The following is a 23,409-nucleotide window of genomic DNA, read 5'->3' on the forward strand; positions in this document are numbered from 1 at the left end:
TAATACCTTTTCCTTCACAGGCATAAGCTTTGAAGCAGATGAATCAATGCAAACAGACATCTCCCAATGTGTAGATGTCTTGAATAAACCATCTTTAAGATCATTTTCTTTTGAGTATCAACTGAACAGTAAAGCCAAGCGGGGGGACAACCCTCAATCGCATTTGTGGGGGCACACTAATAGCTTCTGCTGATCTGAGATTATATGGGGCACTCAGAATAAATAAAAACATCGAAAACTTTAGTTTGGCTTAATGAAATAAAAAAAGCAATTCAGGTTACTTATAATTTTAGAGTTTGTTTCACATATACAATGCTGTGTTACTAAGTAATGAACACTTTCATAAAAAAATTTATTTCATACTTTTATACAAATATCCACAGGTATTTTCTAATCATGAAATAATTTTACAATGCTAGTTAGTATAAAAATGTATCAAATGAGAATAGACCAGTGACTTGACTTGAGATGACATTTTTCACAACTATAAACGTAAAGACCACTACATTCTTGTTTCTTTGTTGTTGAGCCACCCTTGCACCCACCTCCCCACCCCTTCCCAAGGACATTCGTCTTTACAACAAGGGCCTATAAACATGTTCAAAAATCAGCTTCTTAGCAACCTATGAAGCCAGTACATTGGGTTCCAAGTTACCTAAGCAAGAAACTGAGATTTTAAACACTGTTATGACCTGTTCTCAAGAAATTTTTGTAAACAAAATATCATTTGGAAAACAATATTTGTGAATGAAATTTCTAAAGTATAACTAGAGTAATGTTCTTAGTATCTTAAGGGTATAAGATTTCCAAAAAGGAAAGAAAATTAAAACTCCAAAGCAACAATGGTACATAGCTGTATTTTGTTTTTAAAAGAATGAGACACAGCTTACATTACATCCAAACAAATTAGCACCTGGTTTGCTGTTGCTCCCCCATATAACTTAACATCTTGAAGCACAGTCATTTTTTAAAATCCGGCTTTCATATCTATTCAATCTCTATTGAATGTATAGAAGAATAATGTCTTCCTCCCCTCCTCCACTTTTACACTTAAAAAACAAGTTAAAGTTCTTGTTAGAGTAGTCCTAAAATAATTTGGGGAATATACACAGGGGAGGAAACACAGCAAAAAAATAGAACTCTGACTCACATGACATGATTCCAATAATATTTAAAACGTAAAAGCCATGATGTTCTAATCTGACTTTTGGTATCGGGTATTCAGTAGTCTTCCACTGGATCGGATTGGATCCACCATAGGCACTCACCATTTCTTTCAAGTCCTGTATATACAGCAGTGAAAGGTTAAGAAATAAACCCCCTTTTTTCCAAGAGTTCCTGAAAGTTTAGCATAAAATTCATAATTGTCACACAGGGCTCCAAACTCAAAAATATCCATTGTCTGTTCAGAATTAAACTTCTAATGGTTAATCCTATTTCTTAAACAAACCTTTTGGGTTTGGAGGGAGGGGGTCAAGGTAAGGGATGTCATGAAGGAAGATGTTTTAATAACTTATGTTGTAAATTATAACAACTCTCTGGTACATTTATAAAGCATTATTTTCTTTTTGCAGTAAATACTTTAGATCAAACCAACGACCTCCCATGTTCTAATTCTGATTGCTTACTCCAACCTGCAGGACAAACTGGAGAATCTTTGGCCCGCTAGTCAATAACAAAATGGTTTGTAAAAAAGAAAAAATAAATACCATATACAAATAAGGATAACTAGCATTCAAGTCAGTTGCACCTGTGTGTTTTAGTGAAAAGGGAGAAGGAAACCTGGATGTCTTTGGTGTGAACAGGTATTCACACGTCTGGGAAATGGAAAAAGATAGCAGGATGGCAACATCACCTTCTATTGCACATTTAATTTAAGATAGCACTTTAAATGGAAACACAGCTACCCCTACGGCATTGTCTTGTGATGGGGGACAGTTAACTTGCAGGTTCTCCAGTCCTATTGGGAAGAACGCTTGCAGAGGCAGCACCGACGGTCACTCTGCTGACACGGTGACCACGGGCGCCTTCTTCCAGTTACACTAGCGGGAGGATGTCAGATGAGCGCAACTGGGCGGGGCCTTCCCCCGCACGTGTGAGTCAGCCACACCAAAAACAAAGGCAACCGGGAAAGTTAAATTAAGGCAGTTACAGAAAAATCCATTCCAACAGTCTTACATTTGGCTGTGCAAAACAGGAGCCGTAGGCTACGTAACAATGTCCACAGCAGTTAAAACTGTCGGTTCGTACTATGGTGCAGTCTGTCTGAACTCAATAGTCAGGGATCAGGCTTTTAAACCATTTGAATTTCTGAGCTGGGGAAGAAAAAAGCAGTTGGGGGCTGTGACGCTCCTCTGGCCCCTAGGAGTAGCTTTCATTTTCATTCCACCTTGTGATCCACTGCTTTTTCTCCAGGTGATCGTTGTATTTTTCATCTCTGATCTCTCGCTCTTCTTTCGGGATCTTTACAGCTTGGTATCGGGGAATGCTTTCATCGTACCTAGAGCGTTTGAAGAATCCACACTGGAGAAGAGGGAAAGATAAACAGAAGCACGTTTAGGAATCCCAAGGAAAGCAAGTGCACTAGCCGGGAATATCTAAGCTTTCTGTTCAGATCGGCCTACCTCTGGACTAAGGAAAAAAGACATGGTTTTCTTTTCAGAAGAAACTAATCGGCTGAAGATGTTAACAGCCAGTGGGGATAAATGGAAGAGAAAAATAGTTGTAAAACTGCTAGGAAAGTCTCTTTTTTCCATATTGTTTTTACATTTGGAAACAATCTGAGCTCTCTCCTTACTGAAAGTTAAGTTTATGCAACAGTGCTCCCATTTTTTATAATCCCAATACAATCTGTAAAAGAGCTAACTTTTAGATGAGAAGAACATCATTTTGAACAATTTTTTTAGAGGCCATAAACCAAAGGTTATTTCATGCCCCTCTTCCACTAACGAAATGACACTCGGGTCATAGATATTTTACAAGCTGAAGTTTGGACATGTCAGTGTTTGAATGGGTCAGTTTAAGAGTCTTCTCTCCCCCGAGGCTGCGGGACACATCCCCAGCTAGAAAGAGAATCACATAGCCCGGGCTTGGCGCTGTGCTTCCCAATAAGTGGTTTCATTAGTAAATCGGGGAGTAACTCCATCCTGCAATAAAATCAATCAGGTACCAACAGAGAGCTGAAGGAAAGTATCACCAGACTGAATTTCAGAGCGCTGCCTAATTGTTCTTTTTTAATGAATGTATATTCTATTCATTTAAAAAATATTCAATATGATTCCAAGTAGATTTTTCTTGAGAACATATCTAGATATTTAAAAATCAAATTGAATATTTTAAATGAGTGAAATATATGTGCCTTTTTTTTTTTAAAAAAAAAAGGATGTTTTCAATTTAAAAATGCAGTTAATAGGATGAGGAAGATACTTGGAATGGTTGATTAATTTGTTTATTACATGAACCCAACAGGAACAGAATGTTAATATTGAATTAACTTATGTTATCAGAATGTCATGGGGCAAAATAAAATTACATATACAGTTATCACTGAATCAACAGGAATAATGGGCCAAGAAGTTTTGTTCTAAGGCCATTTCAACATGGACTCCTTTATTCTGTGCAAAAAAAGCCAAAAGATCTACCTATTACAAAATGTGCTCTTGCCCCATTTAAACAAAGAAGGAAAGCAAGGGTGATATGCAACAATTAAAGGGAGATGCTGGGATTCACTGTGACAGTGCCATGGAAAGGGACTGTCGGAGTAATTCTATCCTCTCACGCCCACAGGAATGGAAAAAGGAATCATCTCCAATTCCTGTTTCCATGGGTTTACAAATAAGAGAAACAAAACATGAACTTAAAATCAATTGAATCCCAAGGTGGAATCGAATCTCAAGAATATGAAACAAGGTCAAAGTCCATTGAAATAAAAACTGTCCAGAGCATTTTTATACTAAATTTTGGATATTGAAGGTAACACTTTGGTAAAGAGCTGCCTTCTGAAATTGGCCGTAATGTCCATCATGCCAATAGTCACAGTTTGCTGCAATGGTCTTTGACCTGAGGTAGATATGCAGGAAAGGAAGGTGCATGCTTAGCTAGCATAGAACAATATCTGAGCAACAATAAAAGCATTCCAAACCTCCCCCCATCTTTATAGCAAGGAGATACAAAAGATGACAGTGAGAAAGTCCTCTCACCCAGAGAAACACCATGTTTCCAACATGCAAAAGGTTAATTAGGCAGTCAACACAAGCATCCATCGGTAGGAAATTCCAGAATGGACAAGAAATCGGGGATGATTTCTCATGCACCTTCGAAATTCCATGGGATGCTGCATACTAAATGAACACTGTGTGGCAAAAGGGGCTACGAAGCCTCCTTCTGTGTGTATACAGATTTCAGTTTCTTCATTGCTATGGGTGATGTTTAACCACAACACAAAACAACTCACCTGCAACAAATGACTCTGTGCATTTAAAACAAAACAAAATAGCTTTCAAGTGACATAAATAAAACCATTCCAAGCAGGGCAAGCCAGTGTGGACATTTGGAAACATCTGTTAATGGGACACACATAGCAAGCTGTTGCTCTGAAAGTTAGCCACCACAACCATAGCAGGTCCCACAGCTAGCAATTAAAAAACATTGATCAATTACCAATTACAGAAGTAGATCACTACTATGCATCAGAAGTAAGCCTTTCTTTATCAGATGGCTGAGCATGGATCTCAGCCTTGTGATATGTGGCATCATAATGATCTTTCTTATTTCTCTTGAAGAAACCACACTACAAGGAAGCAAGGTATTTAGTCAGTTTCGCAGTTCTGTGGAGAACTAGACAAAAGAAAATCTCAGATTTTAACCTGTTTTCTATTCATAGTGCGTTTACAAAGAGACCACACTAATGGATCAACCAAAAGTTAACAGCCACTGCACTGTGTTACTTTCGGACAGCAATCAACACAACTCTAGTACCATGGGTCTCTGGTCAAACATTTATATGGATGACATTAGTCAGCTAATTGACTTTTCTATTTGTAACAGAAATCACGAAGACAGAAATCATCCTAAAAGGGAAAATACATGCACATCTGATTTTAGGTTTGGGTGGTTTTTTTTCTTACAGGAAGATATGGACCTTAAAATAGGTAGCACAAATCCGAATAAAACAGAGAGATACTGTATTTTTCTGCTTTTCAAGTAAAAATGCCATCTATTTGAGGCCTCTGAATTTGTGGGGTGAATCAGAATATAAATTCAAATAAACCATCATGAAAGAATGATTACAGTCAGTTCCCCAAATTCTGGGCCACCATGTAAGATTAGGTACTCTAAATGACTATTAAAATATAATTCCACTTTCTACTATAATTTCCTCCATTCAACAATGAGGATTTTCTCTATTTACTTTAATCTAGTTCATAAGGCCATGGATCTGCCCTCCGAAATATAACTTGGTCAAATAAATCTCAGCCTTTCTGAAAAATTCTGTTCCTAAGTCTGGCAACTCATGAAGGTAAAACTCCAGATCTGCTTTGTACAATATGGTAGCTATCAACTGACTACCCGTTGCTATTCAGATTTAAATTAAATTAAATTTAAAAGTCAATACCTCGGTTGCACTAGCCATATTCCAAGAGCTCAACAGCCACATGTGACTAGTGGCTGCCATATTGGATAGTACAGCCTCAAACAATTCCACTATGACAGAAAGTTTTACTGGCAGTGTTGATTTGGACAATGTATCTTGATATTTATTTGTGACTAAATACCTCAGTGAACACTCCTAACAAACTTAGGGAACCAAGAGCCCCAGTCCTGTCTCCAACTTGGCAACCTATATAATACCCATGGGCATGAGCATCTTAATTTGCAAAATGAAAGCGACTGGTGGAACAGCCCGGAGGATTTTCCTCTCTTACCTCCAAAAAAATCCTATGTAGAACCCCAATATTTAAAGCAGATACAATTTAGGGGGATGTTGGTCTTAGCCTCACCTACTTAGCTGTGGCACCTCCGTGGATGTGCAAAATCCAACTTAAAGGACACTGAACTAAAGTCCTTTCTGGCCCTAAAATTCTATGACTTTAAACTTATAAAAACGAACAGTTCAGTTTCAAAAAGAAGAGTATCTGTAAAATTATAAAAATGATTTTCATGCAAGGGTTATAGATATTTAGAGTTCACTTGTAAGTTGGAATACTTCAGAACTTACAAAAAAAAAAAAAGAACCAATGAGATCATCTAATCTAACCCACTTATTAACAGCTAAGGCAACCCAGTATCCCAAGAAGGTGAAATTATTTGCCCAGGATTATAAAGCTTGGATTTCTCAACTCTCAACCCACTGCTCAATGGTTAAGTGTCGACTTATGAACCAGGAGGTTATGGTTTGATTCCCGGTCAGAGCACATGCCCAGGGATGCAGGCTCGATCCCCAGTGTGGGACATGTAGGAGGAAGCTAATCAATGATTCTCTCTGATTGATGTTTCTATCTCTCTCCCTCTTCCTCTCTGAAATCAATAAAAATATATTAAAATAAATAAATAAATAAGCAATATTCTGCATACATAATGCCACTGTAACAAATACATTAATATTTATGCAGTGAAATTAATGCATAAGGGCTAAAGATTATCAATAGCCTCTCCTCTTCACATCATGTCAAGTTTGCTGCCAAATAAATCATTAAAAACTTTCAATTTTCAGAGGTGGTTTTTTTTTTGGCAATTTGATAAGCGACTGTGGACCTCCATTACTGAGAATAAATCCAAAATCTATAGGTCATAATCTCTGGCAACAAAATTTGCATCCATCTCACACCCACTTTCTGGTAATATAAATTACTTACTAGTAGGAAGCAGGGGAAAGATATTACATTTTATTTGCAGGACCAATTCTAATGAACACCATGTTGAACCCAATCTTCCTCATGTTTGATGTAGGCTATCATGAACCCCTTGAGATGGAGTTATTCATTAATTTCATAATCCCAACCTGGCTATAATGATAAGAAACCCCAATTGCAGCCATGAACATTACTTTGCAGTTGAAATGAATAGGAATACAGATTCAAATTAATGTGCTACCCAAAAATTTGGCTTAGATTTAGAAAATGATCTGATCATAGATGAAGAAAATGATAAAGTAGTAATATTTTAAAAATTGTTACTTGCCAAAGATGCTAACTTATATGTGAAAAACACCAAAATTTATACCTCTAAGGAACTTCTTATACTGTATAAATAATATATCTTTAAACACAAAATATTAGATAGATGTACAGGTATTTATTGTAAAATTTCAAGTTTGCTGTTAAAGTTTCATAATAAAATGTTGGGAAGGGAAGAGGAATCAATGAAAAGAAATTATATAATAATTTATATATTCACACACTGTTAGTGTGAATTCACTTTTTTAAAACAAGAAATAAAGTTTAATCACGAAATTCAAATGCCAGGTATCACTTACCTTCCATAATAAAAGAACTAATAGAGCAAGCATCAAAATCCCAGCAAGAATGGCCACAAGGATGATCCACCAAGGAACTCCCGAGTGCTGAGCTGCCGTCTTGGAGGGAAACACAGTCACACGAACCTACAGCCACACAAGAGAACAACACGATTACAAAACAGGAAGACAGTTGACACCAGGAATCTGTCCAGACACACTTTGGACAATGCAGCCTGTGGAAGGATGAGATGCCTTTTTGATGCAAGATCCTCTCTTTTATTAATGGACTATTGCTTCTTTCCTAGAACCTGGAAAATGCTGGCTTATGTTTTGACAACGTCTGTATTTCTTTGCCAACGAAAGTAGATAAATTGTATAATAAATCATCATTCAACATCAAGTTGCAAGTTATCAATACACAGCCAAATCTGTTTCATCTTTACAACCTGGTAGCTTTTTGAGAACGATCACACTTTTTAAAAATTAGTTTTCAGCGATGAAAACAACAGGGCCAGTTTAGGCACAATTAGCCTACATTTGTCACTCAGATTTTAAAGATGTTGTGAAATATAAAAACAGGGATGGAGCTGCATGACTGACGCTGTCATTGGAGAATTGGATGGGTGGAATTTCCCTGTTGCTAGCAGAAGAGGGGATCTTACGTGATCTTGAGAAAAAGAGCTTTCTAAGACTCGCATGGGAGAATGAGAGATTTTTACTTGTGTGAAGTTATATCCCTGGGTTTCAAAAGTCCCATTTCCCTTAAACCAGTCCTGGAAAAGGTGTAGCTGGTCAGCAGAGCTGGAAGCAAAGCCAGTGTCCAGTTTCCTTTCCATGTGGAGTTAAGTCTGGCATAGCATCAGGTTAATCACAGTCCACTAGTCCATTGTGTGTGGGGTGGACATGGCTGTGGGCCATGTGGGTGAGTGCAGAGTGTGAGAGCACACTGCCTACAACAAGAGTCCCGAGAGCAAGAGGGCCAGGAGCAGGAACTCCCTTTGTTCAGGAGCTTACGTTTCTCAGATATCACATCCTTGCAGTGACCACGCCTATTATGGCCAGTGACCTACTCCCAGACCTTCCTGGGCATGGGTTTATTCTTTCTTTGCCCAGTCCCTTTCCCCAGGATCTGCAGGGAACAGACCAGAAGAGTGTAAAACTTCAGCTTTCTGGCACGAATGGCTTGCCTACATTATCTGGCCTTCCCTTTGCTCCTTTCCTGTTAATTAACTAAAAACTGGGTTAATTATAACAGTATCAGTACCATTTTAACTTTTCCTTAGGATAGCAAACTAAGGACCCTAGAAATATCCTAAAATGGCTTGGTGCCATCTTCTACAATATGTATGGATAGTTTAGACCCTGGATTCATTGATAGTTGGCAAATACCAATTAAATAGAAATAGTGTTCATTTAGAAAGCTAAGAAGTTGCTCATGGAAATTCACAACAACTTGGTTAATGTGAGTTTACAATTCAAGTGAATTTTTGTGATGCCAGGAGAAGACCTGGTGATGGCTACACATATGATTTTGTAAACTATACTGATTGGAATTTGATCACTTTATAATTTCTGCTATTTCGGAGGTAAGAGAATAAAGAATAAATTTAACTTCTGAGAAGTATCTTAGTCAAATATTCTACATGCGTATTGAACACTAAGTGCTGCCTAAAAATGTGTCTACACTGTGCTCCAATATTTCTAAGTTATAATTCTTTTTTTAAATCTCTTCATTGAAGTACTTCCCTTTCTACTTATACTAGAAAACACCTATCCGTCCCATTTGATTCAGAAAATACTTAAAAAGAGAACTGCTTTTCTTTAAACATTTAGCGGGAAGGACCACATTCAGAGTTCCCAGCCAGCTAGACGGCCTGTAGCGGCAGCGTAAACACCTTGTCGGCGCCCTGGTTTCCTGTTTTGCTCTCAGTGAGGTTTCACTCTAGCTCCCAGCCCCAGAGGGGACCTCAGAGCTCACTTCCCCCCACCGCCCTTCCTCCCACTGGTGTCCCAGCTGTTAGGAAAAAACAACCCTTCCTTCAGGTTACTGGTTCTAACACAGGTGAGCCATAAAGGAGGGAAGAAAGAATGAGGAGAGACCAGTGAAGAGTAATACAGTGGATGCGACCTGTAAACTGACTAGACAGAAAGATCATTTCAACTAGCCTGTGCTGAAGCCCACTGGCCTTCGCTTCCCTTGTATCCAGCAATCCAGCATCGCAAAGGCGCACAGTGTGTCCTTGGGGGCCAGGTGGCAATCTGGAAGAGCCATTCCTATTTGTAAGAGTAAGTTCTGATAAAACTGGCGGTTTTATAACCGCACTGTATACCACACTGTATACCAAAGCCTTTTAAACAGCTGATCATAGGGGGAACTCTCTCCCACAAAAGGCTGCAATCCAACAGCATCCTGGCTGAACAAGGTAACTTTTGACTTTGCAGCCTAGGGGGGCAGGACGGACAGGGGGGAATCCAGGTGAGAGTGCTAAGCGCCCCCCGCCCCCCCCCCAGTCTGGCTACCATGGTAACCAGAACTTGGAACCTTGGAACTGCAAAACAACTCACTGGACAAAGACTGCGTGCGAGGACCAGGACTGAAGGCAGGGGCTGGGCTCCCCATTTAAAGGGCACGTCAGCTCTACAAACCCAGTCTGTGCAAGGCCTCGCTGGGGACCAGGGAGGTGAGAGGCCAGTGAGCAAGACTTTATTGTTTGTTTACCTCCATTGCCAACGGAAGGGTTTTTGGTTTTGTCTGAGGACAGGCACCCCCCAGCTGGGATTAGGAAGAAGGAAGCGCTGGCCTCAGCATCAGGTGAGGAGACCATCCCGGAGCCGCCGTTCCCAGAGCTCCGGGGAGCCTCTCTCATCTTGCCACACCCACTTTTACTGATAGACAGTAACAGGTTCTGGTGAGTAGAAGCTATTCCAACTCCAAAACCAATATTTTTTTTGTTTCTTTAAAATCGAGGCATTTCCCTGGGAATGACCTCATCCCTCATGTGCCTGTAAGGGGAAAGGGCTTAAGCTCCGCTGACCCATTCCATTCCACCAGCGAGCAGTGCTTCGACCCCAGCAGCCTGCCCACTGCAAAATGCTTCCCCAGATCACTCTGCAATCGAACGCCCTCCAGTCCTGCTGAGCATGTATCAGTATAAATCACCTGATGAAGGAATTTTCATATCTATTATAAAACTCTCTATTACAGACACATTCCCCTTAGTGAATGTTGCTCCTATCAGAAACCCACCTTAAAAAGGATCCACCTCAAGTTTTTCTCTGAATTCAGAGCCCCCCAAAAAAGGAAAAATCACATTCCCCTGAAACATGACGTGTCCACTTTTTTTACCTGTATTTCCTTTTCTCGTTGGCAGCTCAGACACTCGCTTCCTACTTCCTTAGGACTGAAGTGCGGAATGTAAGTAAACCAATGAACAACCCCCTCCCCTCTGTGGCTTACATCCTCAGTGCCCGCCAGCTTCCCCCTCTCCCAGACCACAGATCCTGAGCAGCTGACTCTGTGTCCTATTCAATAACGTTGCTTCTCTAGCATTTGTGCAGGGGGAGGCACGCAGTCCTTAATAAGTGCTTGTTCACTGGATGGATTTAATTTTTAAAAACAGGTTTTTCTTGATTTTAGAGAGAGGAAGAGAGAACTGTCGATCAGCTGCCTCCTGCACGCCCCCTACTGGGGATCAAGCCTGCACTCTGGGCATGTGCCCTGACCGGAATCTAATTGGTGACCTCTCGGTGCACGGGACGACACTCAACCAACTGAGCCACACCAGCCAGGGCCAGGATGGGTTTAATTTAGTTGATGCTAAAATAGAACCATCTAATCTGGTTCACTTAGGTGACCAGCTCTCTCTCTGGTATAACAATGTCTTAAAAGCTTTTACTGACAAGGGAACACAAAACTCTTAAAATTGGTTTGGTTATAAAGGAACAAAATGGATTTTTCTTTTTCTTTCTTTTTAAAGCCAGGATTAGAGTAAATGCAATGGGAAGACGTTTCAATATTAAGACTAAAAGACAAGACTGAATAACTCAACCTCCTTTGCTTCTATCTCAAAAGACAACTAATCTTCCGACTGGAAAAAATAGATGAAGCAAGATAAAGATGAAACTAAAACCCATGGTAAGTAAAGGAATAAAAAGAAAAGGCATCCTGACACTTCAAGGAAGCTAAAACTTTTAGGACCCAAAAAACTTCTTAAAATACTAAGGAAATGTGTACGTAAATATGGTATCTGAGCTAGTGTATCTCAGAAATCACAGTAAATATCAGTGTCATAAGACTAGAGATGAGACAATGTCTCGGTTTTCAAAAGAAAAGAGTTCCAGATATGAGACCAGTAACCTGCACAAATGTACCAATTATTAAACAAAGCAGAATCCCAGCCAAGACTCCAAATCCCATTCGCCAGCACCAGCTCTCCACGCCCTCGGGACATACAATGCCCCAAACCTCCTTTCACTTGTGACCCAGCCACTGGACTGGGCACCAGGCCCCTAATTCCATCGTCTTCCAAAAACAAGAGCCTCTACTGAGGAGCCATGAGCCCCACATCTGGTCTCATGTCCCCAGGCTGGTAGTGATGTGGGGAGGTGCACCGGGTCCATCGAGCAGCAGCTCCCAAGTCTACCATGTGCACTGCAGAACCAGAGGCCCCGGATTCACTCCTTTCTTCAGTGATTCTATTAAAATACAGCGTGCGGTGGCAGCACCTGAAGACGTTACGGGATTTCTCCTTGACAGGGTCGCCGTGCTGTGAAATGAGCGCCAAGGCAGCACGTCCTGGGCCCTGGGCAGGGGGTTTGCTCCGAGTGCGGACTGGGGCCCGTCTCACCTGGGTGCCTGCGTGTGGCAGCTTGATGTTCTCGGTGGCAGCAGTTACATCAATGGAGGCCCGCACGAGGATGTCCAGGTAGTTCATTTTAGAGTACTCCTGTGTGGAGACAAAGGTAGCGAATGCGTTAGGGAAGTGAGACATGTCCTAGGAGGTGGCAGATGGCGTCCGGAGACAGCCTCCCAGCGGCCACACCTCTAGAAACGTGCTGTTCCACAACCTGGAGCGCAGCAGCACCGAGGCCTTGCTGTCCAGCCCCCGCAGCGGGCACCTGATGTTCACGCAGTTCACGTTGACGCTGCAGTTCTGGGAGGAGAGGAAGGCAGGGGTTAGAACGCAAGGGCTCGGGGAAGACCTTCCCCCCATCCTCCGTCAGATCACAGCTCTTGAGAAATACTTACAAGGGTCTGGTATTTCCTTTCGGCAAATAGTGAAAATTTCTTGCTACCATCAATCTGTTTTTCGGCAATTTCTCGTTTCCTTCTGGAGTTGTGGGACTCCTGAAAGGAATTATATCCCAGATCATTCTACTTAACATAATTCTGTCATGATTTGCACCTTCCTGAGTACTCCCTCCCAAATGATGCCAAATTCACGGAGTCCACAGTATTTGCCCTTCTCCTACCACCAAAGGTGCAGAAATAATTTAAGTGTAAAAATCTGCAAGTGTTATTACCTCACTTCAAGGTTACTGATTTGGGTAATTAATTCCCACTCTGACCTTAAAACCCAGGGAGAGAAAGAGGCTTTCTTTGTTCTGTCTCCCCACCGAACTGTGAGCATCCTAAGATAGGGGTCAAATCTCATTCCTGTATCCCTACCACCAGGTGGTACCTAACACAGGGTGAAAAGTCAGCCCATCTTGAATGAGAACAAACAGAGAAAGAAGCAAAAAGAACCAGCATGTGACTTAGCCAGAGTAGAGTACTGAAAACTAAGCCTTGTAGGAAGTTTTAAAATTGCCCTTCCCTTATAATAAGGATTAGGAATCATGGAGCATCTTACTTCTCCAAGTCGATGAATAAAGGATCATTCTAGAAGCCACCAACTACGAACACCGATCATACCCAGTCACTTTAGAATTCAAGATAGAAGAGACGGACATTCACTAACTACGTCAATCTCCATCACACTGGAGTGTAAACGATAAACCAGGTGTGTCCGTGTGGAGCAGGAGAGGAAAGAGTTCCATGTGGTGGCTTTGAAAGCAGGTGGAGCTGAATGTTGAACCTGCCTCTTAGAGGCTGAGTGACTGAGAAAGTTCTGAATTTCCATTTCCTCATCCATGAAATGGTGAGGGAAAGAAGGCTACTCTCACAGGACTAGCCGGAGAACGGAATGAGAAAGTGCCAACAGAATGTTTAGCACAGTGCCCGAGACTCAGTAAGCACTCCATACATATCCACTGTTTTAAGAAACAAGAATGAAAGGCTTTGGAGGTCCCTTGCTAAGGTGCCAATATCTTTTGGAATGAGTTTTCTTCTACCGGGAGTTAACACTGGCTGCACCCCCACCTCCCCGCCTGTCCCAGTCCTTTTTATATGTCATGCTAGGTCAGTGATGGCGAACCTTTTGAGCTCGGCGTGTCAGCATTTTGAAAAACCCTATCTTAACTGTGGTGCCGTGTCACATATAGAAATTTTTCTGATATTTGCAACCATAGTAAAACAATGATGTATATTTTTTATATTTATTTTATATATTTAAATGCCATTTAACAAAGAAAAATCAACCAAAAAAATGAGTTCGCGTGTCACCTCTGACACGCGTGTCATAGGTTCGCCATCACTGTGCTAGGTCATACAACTTCAGAAAATGCCATTTGCCTCAACAAGCAGTGAATGACCCCGACTTAGGAACCATAATGGTCTCCTATCCACAGAAATCCTCAGCCTGGCTTGGTTACAACACAACTATCGGAGAGAAACTGAGATGCCAAAGGAAGAGTCGACATGCCAGCACGTGGGTTTCCTCAGGAAAGTAGTGGGTTCCCCCTCAGAAGTCAGCTTCTCCCTTCTTATCTATGGAGACGTGAGATGAACCCACCAACATACCTTTAATTTCAGAAAGTTTATTTCATTCCGTGGCTCACAAGCTATCTTTTCCAATCCTTTGGATTCTACTTTCACCAAATAAAGCAACCATTTGCCGTTGCTGATTTCTTTTGGCCACTGGATGTTCAAGGTTGCTGTGCCCAGGTTTTTAAGAGGCTTGCCCAAGTTAATAACCTGTTAGGAAACAATACACGTTATCTCCGTGCAATTGTTGTGACGTGGAATTAAGTAGCAGCTCCTATTTCCAAGAGAAAACAAACAAAATACTTGGCATGATCACACCATCAAAGCAAAGGCTCCGAAATTAGACTATAGATAGGGTATTCAAAATAGAGATTTGTGCTTAAAGGATTCTAGTCAATAAAAATGGAAAGAAAAAAAGGTCAAAGAGAAATGATGGTTCATTCAACCCAGGAACAGCTGCAGTGTGCAACAGGTTATTGGGTACAAATACATCCCGCTCTCCACGTGTCCGGGGACAGTCACGTGTGACTAGCTCTGTAACCACCTTTTGGGAGGTGACAAGGCCTGGGCCGTGGCAGTGCACCAACCACCTGCTTCTGGGAAACCCCACCGACTGAAAAAATGAAGCTGCCTCTGTCCTGGACCACCCTCGGGAGGCGTGGGATAGCATCTGGGAGACTGAGTAAAACCCTGACGGCAGCCACAGATCTGAGGCCACGCTGCAGGCGGAGCAACTCCCTGCAGCAGAAGCTAGAAGAGGTACAAGCCCCGTGCCTGTGTCGGGGACGAGCCCTGTGCCTGTGTGGGGGACAAGCCCTCTGTGTGAGGGACGAGCCCTCTGCCTGTGTGGGGGACTGCTCCGGAACCCAGACCTCTCTCAGCCACACCCGCAGAGGCCTCACAGCCACCACCGCCTGTCACAGCCATGTCTGTGAGGCTAAGAGCCGCACAGAGGAGAATTCAGCCTCGACCCTGCTGGAGTCGGGAGAGCTCATTCCTGCCATTTCAGTCATTCACCTCAACAATGGTCACCGTACTTTCAGGAACAGGATTTCAGCCACAAAGATCCGAAACCCGCCTGTCTAGGAGCCAGCTCTGTGCCGTGCGTTTGTTTATGTGCCATCACCTGGGCTTTGAGCCGCTGTGCTTCCCTGCTGTGAAAGGGTTCAGAGCAATCATCGGTCTTTCTTACTGGCATATGCCACACCCACATACCGCAGCACAAAACTGGGCTTGGGAAAGGGGAGTGGGCATTAGCCACAGCAGAGAGATGGCCTTAAAACGGAGGAGGATCACAGCACATTCTAAACCAGTGGTTCTCAACCTTCCTAATGCCTCGACCCTTTAATACAGTTCCTCATGTGTGGTGACCCCCAACCATAAAATTATTTTCGTTGCTACTTCATAACTGTAATTTTGCTACTGTTATGAATCGTAATGTAAGTATCTGATATGCAGGATGCATTTTCATTGTTACAAATTGAACATAATTAAAGTATAGTGATTAATCACAAAAACAATATGTAATTATATATGTGTTTTCCAATGGTCTTAGGCAACCCCTGTGAAAGGGTCGTTCGACCCCCAGGTTGAGAACTGCTGTTCTAAAGCCAAATATAAATCACTTTTCGATTTTCCTGCTTTTACACAGACTGGGGGGGTGGGCACGGGTGGGGGCTGCGGGCGGGAGGGAGATCAAGTGTCCCTTTGTCTCTATACCACACTGACATTCAAACTCTCTGATAAGAAAAGCAAACAGAACTGGATTCTGAACAAAGTCCTGTGTTGTTCTCTGTTCTGGAGGACAGGACTTTCCCTGTAAGCCAGTATGTTAGTAACTGAACATTTATCAGGCTTATTTATTAATATGACTTATTAAAATTACATATTGGAGACCCTAGTCAGCATGTGTTAGCTTCCAGTATCTGTCATAAAAGGACCCATGCTAGGACTCACCCTGAACTCATACTCTATCAAACTTCCCACTTCATCTTCAGATTTCATAGCTTGCTCACCAAGGACGGCCCCTCCGAAATACACCTGGGAAGGTTTGGCAACTCTGTTAAATTAAAAAACACCCGTTTTAGTGAGGCTTGTAAGTGGTTCTTTCAAACACTGATTTGTTATGCTAAACACAAACACTTACCCAGAGACCGATAAAAGCAGTTCAATAACCACTTTTGCAGAAGCTGTAATTGGAGCCAAATTATCTTGATTGCTTGTTCTGAAAATGAAAAGGAAACAATAGGGTTTTATTTTAACAGTCAGTTTTCTCACTACAATTACACATCCTTTATGAGGTAGATCAGGGCCAATCCGCTGACTGGCTGTGTTTTCACGCAATAATTCTGAATGGAAAGGTTGAAGCGACTCTTACGTTTCCAACTTCAGATTAATATCCAGATCTGTGGTGTCAAAGGTGACCTCCGTTGTACTTAAAATCAAGTAAAAAGTAACCTAAAAAATAAAAATAGCCATGAGCACGGGTCAAACATATCAACATTATCATGGCACTTAAAACAGTAAAATTCAATATGGGAAGGCAGGACCTACGCTGGAATTTCTTTTAAAAGGGTTTCCGAGCTCACAGTCCGCTTGTGAGCCATTCTGGTTGGCAACACAACTCAGCTGTTTCTCCTACAACAGAAAAACACACTAGATCACAACAGGCCCCTGCCACAGTGCGGCTCCCCCTCCCAGCTGGTCTCTGCACTCACAGGGAAGGCCTTCAGCTCTCTGTATGCGGAGTAAGTCAGAGTGTCCGGGAAAGTCGCGATGAGCTTAGCTTCGTGCGCGTCGTCGCCATCTCGGGTGGGGTTCCTTGGGTCAGAAGGGCTGTTCGTCACTGTTATTTCTAAAGCAATGTCCTTCTGGTCTTTTAGGACTAGTTCTGGAACACCTTTTTGACTACTAAAGAAGAGAAAAATGACAAAGTCCTCAGTATGTTCTCGGTAAGCCCCTTTTAACAAAAACCCCCACAAAGCCAGAGTCCGATCGGCTGGGGCCACAGAGCAGTTCTTACATCGGGAGATAAGAAAACTTGTCCTGGTTTCCTTCCCGGGTACAAAACTTGTATTCTAGTTTAAGGTTGCTGTTGCACACATTGTCGTCTCCACATCCCTCTTTTAAGAAGTGCACCTGGAGGAAAACAAAACCATGGTCAGAAACGTCTGCCCTTTGGGGCTCACAGAGGCGGGTGACTGGCTTTCTCCTCACGGTTCATTTCTGCGTGTGACAGTTACGGGAGAAGCCAAGCTTCAAACACACTTAGGCATGCAGGCCATGCCCCTTGGTCTAACAGAAATGTGTTTAAGACACTTGGAGCCCAGCCAATGTGGCTCAGTGGCTGAGCTTCTGCCTATGAACCAGGAGTGTGTTTGCTAGGTGCAGTGCTAATAGTGCTAATCACCCTGATAAATAATTAGGATACTGTCTCCTTGTCTGTTATGTTTAACATGACTACAGAGCTGGGAATATACACGAGAAATATTAATGTGATAATCAACATGAAAAATATATGAAAATATACAAAAGTATAAAGACAATAAAAACTGACAATGTGGCCCTGGCCAGTTTTTCTCAGTGGTTAGAGCGTCAGCCTGCAGATCAAAGGGTCTCGGGTTCGATTCCCAGTCAAGGGAATGTACCTCGGTTGCAGGTTAGATCCACAGCCCTGGTTGGGTGCATGCAGGAGACAACCAATCGATGTGTCTCTCTCACGTCAATATTTCTCTCTCTCTTTCTCCTTCTCCCCCCTTCCACTCTCTCTAGGAATTATCCTCGGGTGAGGATAAAAAAAAAAAAAAAAAGACTGACAATGTATACATTTAGGCATCAGCTCCTACCCTAACACAGTGAGCACTCACTTCTAAAAAGCTTCATCAGTGGACCACCAGACCCAGGCGCCTCCGAGTGGGCACTGTGGTACCGATGGGATTCTGACAGCAAGTGCATAACGTCCAATTAGGATGTCACAGCCCCAGCCTAAGCTTGCATCTCAACCAGCTTAAAACCTAGCAAACATGCCCCACCTCATAGGCATGCAGCGAGCCATATAATACAGATTTTTCTCCTAAGATTGTAGGGTACACTTAGCACTAAATGACTATTTCACATCTGCTACTTTTTTGACTTGCTGAATTTTTATATTCCTTGATTTTAATGTTCAGACTAACAACAGTTGGTTTTCTACATCTTAATGTTCTTACTGGCAAAATGCAATGTATTTTTCTTTCTTCATACAGCTGTAGGAGAAACTTGATACGAGAATAAGAAGTTCTGCCAATTATGCTCTCAATAAGTTGCAGTGGCCAAAAAAAAAAAAAAATACTTTCTGGCTCCAAATTGTGTTCTGTATGCTTCCACATTCATGGCTCATCAGAGAAACAGATCTTCCAACTTTGCAGATATTTTTAAAAGCTTATTTAATACAAAGAAATGACCTTTAAAACACATCACTAGTTCTTGTGCCTTTAAAGACATTTGATTTAACATAATAATATGGCAAAACAAGTCAGAAAGACTTACATCTGTATGGACCGTCTTGGGCTCGTTGGAATTCAGAATTGGAAAAACCTCTGGAAGTGAATTCACTCGCCGCCGCGTGTTCGGGTCTTGGATCTCCACCGAAGCAGTTATGGGGATGGGACGCAGCTTATCCCTGATGTTTTCCTGAAAGGTTGCAGAGATACAGGTCAGCACGGGATAAATGCTACCGGGAAACTCTAGAACAACGCTTCATTTCGTACTGAATAACGGGTTTCTAGGATAAATTTCAAAACCTATACATGCCACCATAATACCCAACCCTTATCCCCGTTAAAAAAAAAGTTTTGACTGCCTGCCAGCCTCACCTGCAGCCAGAGCGTTTCCTCCATGCACGCCTTCTGCTTCTGCCTGCTCAGCGTGATCTGTTTACTATACTTGGGCTCAGCACCTTGGTTCCGAAACTGAACTCTCGATGACAGCCCGGATTTCCTTCTCTCCTTCTCAGCCTCAAGTGTGCCCACAATGGCTAGATAAAAGGGACAGAAATCATATGATCTTCAGGTGCATTCATGCACATTCAGCTGTAAGCGTGCTGAGCTCCTTTTAAAAATATTTTGATTCCTTTTAGAAGGACACTTTCCCCACTGCCCCCGTTTCTCTTCAGATTTCTTGATAATGGGCATTTTGATTGACTTACGGTGTTCAAGGCAAGCTGTCCTTTCCTGCCCATTGCTGTTGACAGTCTTAAAGTTAATTTTTCATTGAGCCACCAGGGGGAGCTCAAGAATAAGTCAAAACCTCTGAGCAGTGTCTAAGAATCAGTTTCTGGCTGAATCTCAGCAACGCAGGGCACTCAAGATAACAAGAGAACCCAATGCTCCCTAAGGGCCTACACTGACTCTCCCTTCAACAGGCAGGTGCTTAAATGGCCTAGCACTTTGACACTCAAAAAGGGATTAAGAAGTAAAAATTGCCAGTTATAAAAACAGTCATGGGATGTAAAGTACCACACAGAAAACATCCTATATAATAAAAGCCTAATATGCTAAGTGTCCGGTCATCCATTCAACCAAAGTGTAAAATGCTAATGATATGCTAAGGCCGTTCACCTGCTCACTATGATGTGCACTGACCACCAGGGGGCAGATGCTCTGACCAGTAGGTTAGTTTGCTGCTGGGGTCCAGCCAATCGGGACTGAGCGAGACAGGCCGGACAAAACCTGGAGCCCTCCCGTTGTCCCTCCCCAGCTGGCCAACCTCCCGCATCCCTCCCTGACCCCAATCTTGCACCAGTGGGTTCCCTTAGCCTGGCCTGCACCCTCTTGCAATCCGGGACCCCTCAGGGGATGTCAGAGAGCCGGTTTCGGCCTGACCCCACAGGCCAGGCTGAGGGACCCCACTGGTGCACGAATTAATGCACTGGGCCTCTACTAGTAAATGATACTGTAATAACTATGTATAGTGTCAGATGGGTACTGGACTTACTAGGGTGACCACTTCATATGGCATATAAATGTCTAATAACTATGTTGTACGCCTGAGATGAGTATATTATATGTCAACTGTAATTGGAAAAAGAAATGAAATTTTAAAAAATTAAAAAGAAAAAAAAAACAATCCCCTTCAAAAGGGTCTCTAGACGAGCAGCACAGCATCTCCTGAGGTCTGCTAGGGATGCAGACACAGGCCCCGGCCAGACCCGCTGAGCCAGCTCTGCATCGTAACAGGACCACCAGGTAGTTCTTTACATGCTAAAGTTTAATAAGCACTGATAAAGGACAGGTGTCTAAAGAGGAATAATATGTATTAGAGACATAAAAGACTTTTGACAATAGGATGAGACTTTTCAAGTTAAAAAAAAAAGAATTAAAAGATAAAACATATTCCTTTTAATGGCTAAAGGGCCTGTGTGTCAGCTAACCTAGCTTCCACAAGCCACGCTTCCAACCTGCAGAGCTCTAGAAGGCACAGCTGCTCTTGACTACCTAGACCAGCGGTCGCCAACTGGTGGTCCGTGAGGTCCGAAAGGTTGGTAACCGCTGACCTAGACTAATGGAGCTGAGGCCAGCCAGGACCTGGATAATCAAAATCTCCATCCTTGACTTCAGAATGCATTCTTTGCCAGTTCTCTGGATACAGCTGCTCTTTCTTTATGCTCTTTCTGAAGTTACTTACACTCATTAATCACTAGCCATCAGAAGGGAAGAAACCAAAGGGTGTACAGTGCCAGAGGAGGCAGCCTCAAGGGGAAAAAAAAATCTGCTCCAAAAAATGCAGAAAATTGAATGAATGCCCCTTGGTCTCTCATTCAAGGTAGAGTTTGCCAGAGCCCTTTTGAGAGCATCTATGGTAATACACTCTTCCTGCAGACGAAGAAATGGAGGCCCACAGAGGTGGGGCTGGCCCAGAGCCACACAGTGAGCAACAGAGGTAGAGCCGGCTTCTAAGTCTGTGTCACCAACACAAAAGACAATTGGTTGATTTTAAAGTTTCTTAAATATCCAGGTTCCCACTTGCTTCTAGACCTCTGCGTGACTCACTCTCTCTCTCTCTGCCAGCTGGACCTCCTCTTCCCTCCCCTCCCCCTGACTGCCCACAAACCCTACTCCTTCAGATCTCAGCATGGACATCACTTCCTCTGGGAGGCCTTCCCTGACCCCCCCCCCACCCCCGGGGGATCTGACAGTATTCTACACTTAGCCCATTGCGCTGTAACCACCTGACCACCTTCCCCGGGCAGAGCTATGTATGGGCAGGGACCACCTCAGTCTGCTCACCACTGTACTGCCCAGCAAAGCACAATACCTGATACAAATACCATTTGTACAATAGATGAATGGAAGTGGGAGTGACTAGCCCCACATCAACATACACACCGGTACACATCTGCCCACACAAGCACACAGTGGGACGTTATCCTTATGCTGAAATGACAGCGCTTCATGCGCTGGACCAAAATTCAGAAACACTGACAGTTTCGAAAGTAATTTCTGTGTCCACGTAAAGAATTTTCAAATGTCATGGCTGCCAAATGGAATGGGTCTCCATTTTAGGCCCTCGGTAGCCTTGACATCATCCACTTATCAGTGACCTGCTAACTTCACAGGGCACCAGACGAGGGCTCCCACGCTGAGTGCCCCTGGCAGCAAGAGGAGGGGAGGGTGTGGGTGCATTAAAACCGCTTATCCACCCAAACCACTCCAACCTCCCCTAACCCTCCAGACAGTTCACATCATCTTAAAATCCCTGCAGGCCACCCTGGCCGACCTTTTGAGGGGCAAGCCACAGAGAACACTCATTAAAGCTCAATTATAAATATTGTCCATACAGAGCGCCACATCCGAGGGCTGCGCCGAGTTAAAACGGCCTGGCCCAACAAGCCCGCGTTCTCAGACCGCAGATGTATTCCCTTACACGCTCTGTGGACGTTCTGCTCAGTTTGATTTAGAATTTCCCAATACTGAGGAAATACAGGCAATGAGAGCAGGTTTTCTCTAAATGTCCTCAGAGACAAGAGTTCTATCCATAAGAGGCCCTCAATAAGCACTTGGTTAATGGAGTCGCTATATAATATGAAATTAATATTGATTTGGGGGTGACAAGGAATGCCCTGATGAGATTTCACGTCTATTGTCGAACTGAGTGTGGCCTGAGAAAATGACAGGCTGAGAGAATAGACATGTTCCCCGTTCCTCTCCTGGCCTACTCAGAGTCCCCATTTCTCCCCGTCTCTCTCGTCCACTTCCCAACACAACGTAAAGGGCCTGTGATCTGAGCGGGCAGGCATGGGGTACTGCATTTGGGTAGAGACGACACAAGTGATCCTGGGAAGGACGGCAGACAGTGCAAAGTCATCGAAGACGTTTTCTTGTCATTCGAAGCTGCACAAAGAATTGTTTCTCTGCTCAATGAAATGCCAGCGGCATCAAAAGCAAAGCGAGAGCACGCTCACTGCACACAAAGCATAATTCGCGCACGCGTGCTCGGCCCTGTCGCAGGTCCCAGGGAGATGATCCAGCGAACGACGCCCAGCACGTCGGGGAGACGCAGAAACCACCTGAGAGCTTAGCATCTCGGAAGGTGAAGGCTAAGCGGCTTATGACAGAGGCCCAGGTGGGAGCAGACTTATCTGCCAAACACTGGGAGAGGAAAAGGGACATCTTTTAAACAGAGAAAACAGGGCAATACTTGAGATAACAAGGAGCAATCTTATGCAAACTCATTATCTCGAGGTGGAGGAAAAACATGAAAAGAACAGGAACTACCTGTCCCTCTAGAAGCTTCCCTTGGTGGCACAGACACCACAAAGCACAGCAGCGGGGACCCAGGCCAGACCCCGAGGAAATCACCCTCACTCTCCGTACTTCCTTTTGGGGAAAGATTTTCTGTAAATGTCCACACCCCCATCGGGAGCTGGAGCAGGTGGCTTCCACCGGAAGAGGCATGGCTGCTCCAAGACACACCAGAGAAGCTCGTGATCGACCATCACTCTGGTTGTTGGAGGGGGAGCCCTGTCAGGATTTGCATTACAAAGGAAGGAGCAGAATGACACCTTAGAAATGACAAACTGCTTTCACCACATCATCTCCTCTGATCTCCA

The 23,409-nt window shown here is 43.2% G+C and overlaps 1 protein-coding gene across 4 annotated transcripts in view; it reads right to left on the reverse strand.

The window, feature by feature from the left end:
- Positions 1-331: 331 nt before the first annotated feature.
- ITGA6 (integrin subunit alpha 6) overlaps positions 332-23,409 on the reverse strand; it is a 70,969-nt gene continuing 47,891 nt past the window's right edge. For 3 of the 4 annotated variants that reach the window (XM_014468090.2, XM_023744848.1, XM_014468102.2), the window contains 14 exons: positions 19,175-19,335; positions 18,849-18,992; positions 17,344-17,459; positions 17,039-17,231; positions 16,875-16,958; positions 16,699-16,778; positions 16,468-16,545; positions 16,278-16,380; positions 14,358-14,531; positions 12,705-12,803; positions 12,499-12,609; positions 12,304-12,402; positions 7,475-7,600; positions 332-2,523 (listed from right to left, as the gene is read on the reverse strand). In XM_014468090.2, coding sequence (XP_014323576.1) covers positions 2,362-2,523; positions 7,475-7,600; positions 12,304-12,402; positions 12,499-12,609; positions 12,705-12,803; positions 14,358-14,531; positions 16,278-16,380; positions 16,468-16,545; positions 16,699-16,778; positions 16,875-16,958; positions 17,039-17,231; positions 17,344-17,459; positions 18,849-18,992; positions 19,175-19,335 — 1,730 coding nt within the window. In that variant the 3' untranslated portion in view covers positions 332-2,361. Of the gene's footprint in view, positions 2,524-4,659; positions 4,790-7,474; positions 7,601-12,303; positions 12,403-12,498; positions 12,610-12,704; positions 12,804-14,357; positions 14,532-16,277; positions 16,381-16,467; positions 16,546-16,698; positions 16,779-16,874; positions 16,959-17,038; positions 17,232-17,343; positions 17,460-18,848; positions 18,993-19,174; positions 19,336-23,409 lie in introns of all 4 variants that reach the window. The other variant, XM_014468099.2, reaches the window with a different exon arrangement.

The sequence above is a fragment of the Myotis lucifugus genome, unplaced genomic scaffold, assembly GCF_000147115.1.
Source record: "Myotis lucifugus unplaced genomic scaffold, Myoluc2.0 scaffold_5, whole genome shotgun sequence".
NCBI lineage: Eukaryota > Metazoa > Chordata > Mammalia > Chiroptera > Vespertilionidae > Myotis > Myotis lucifugus.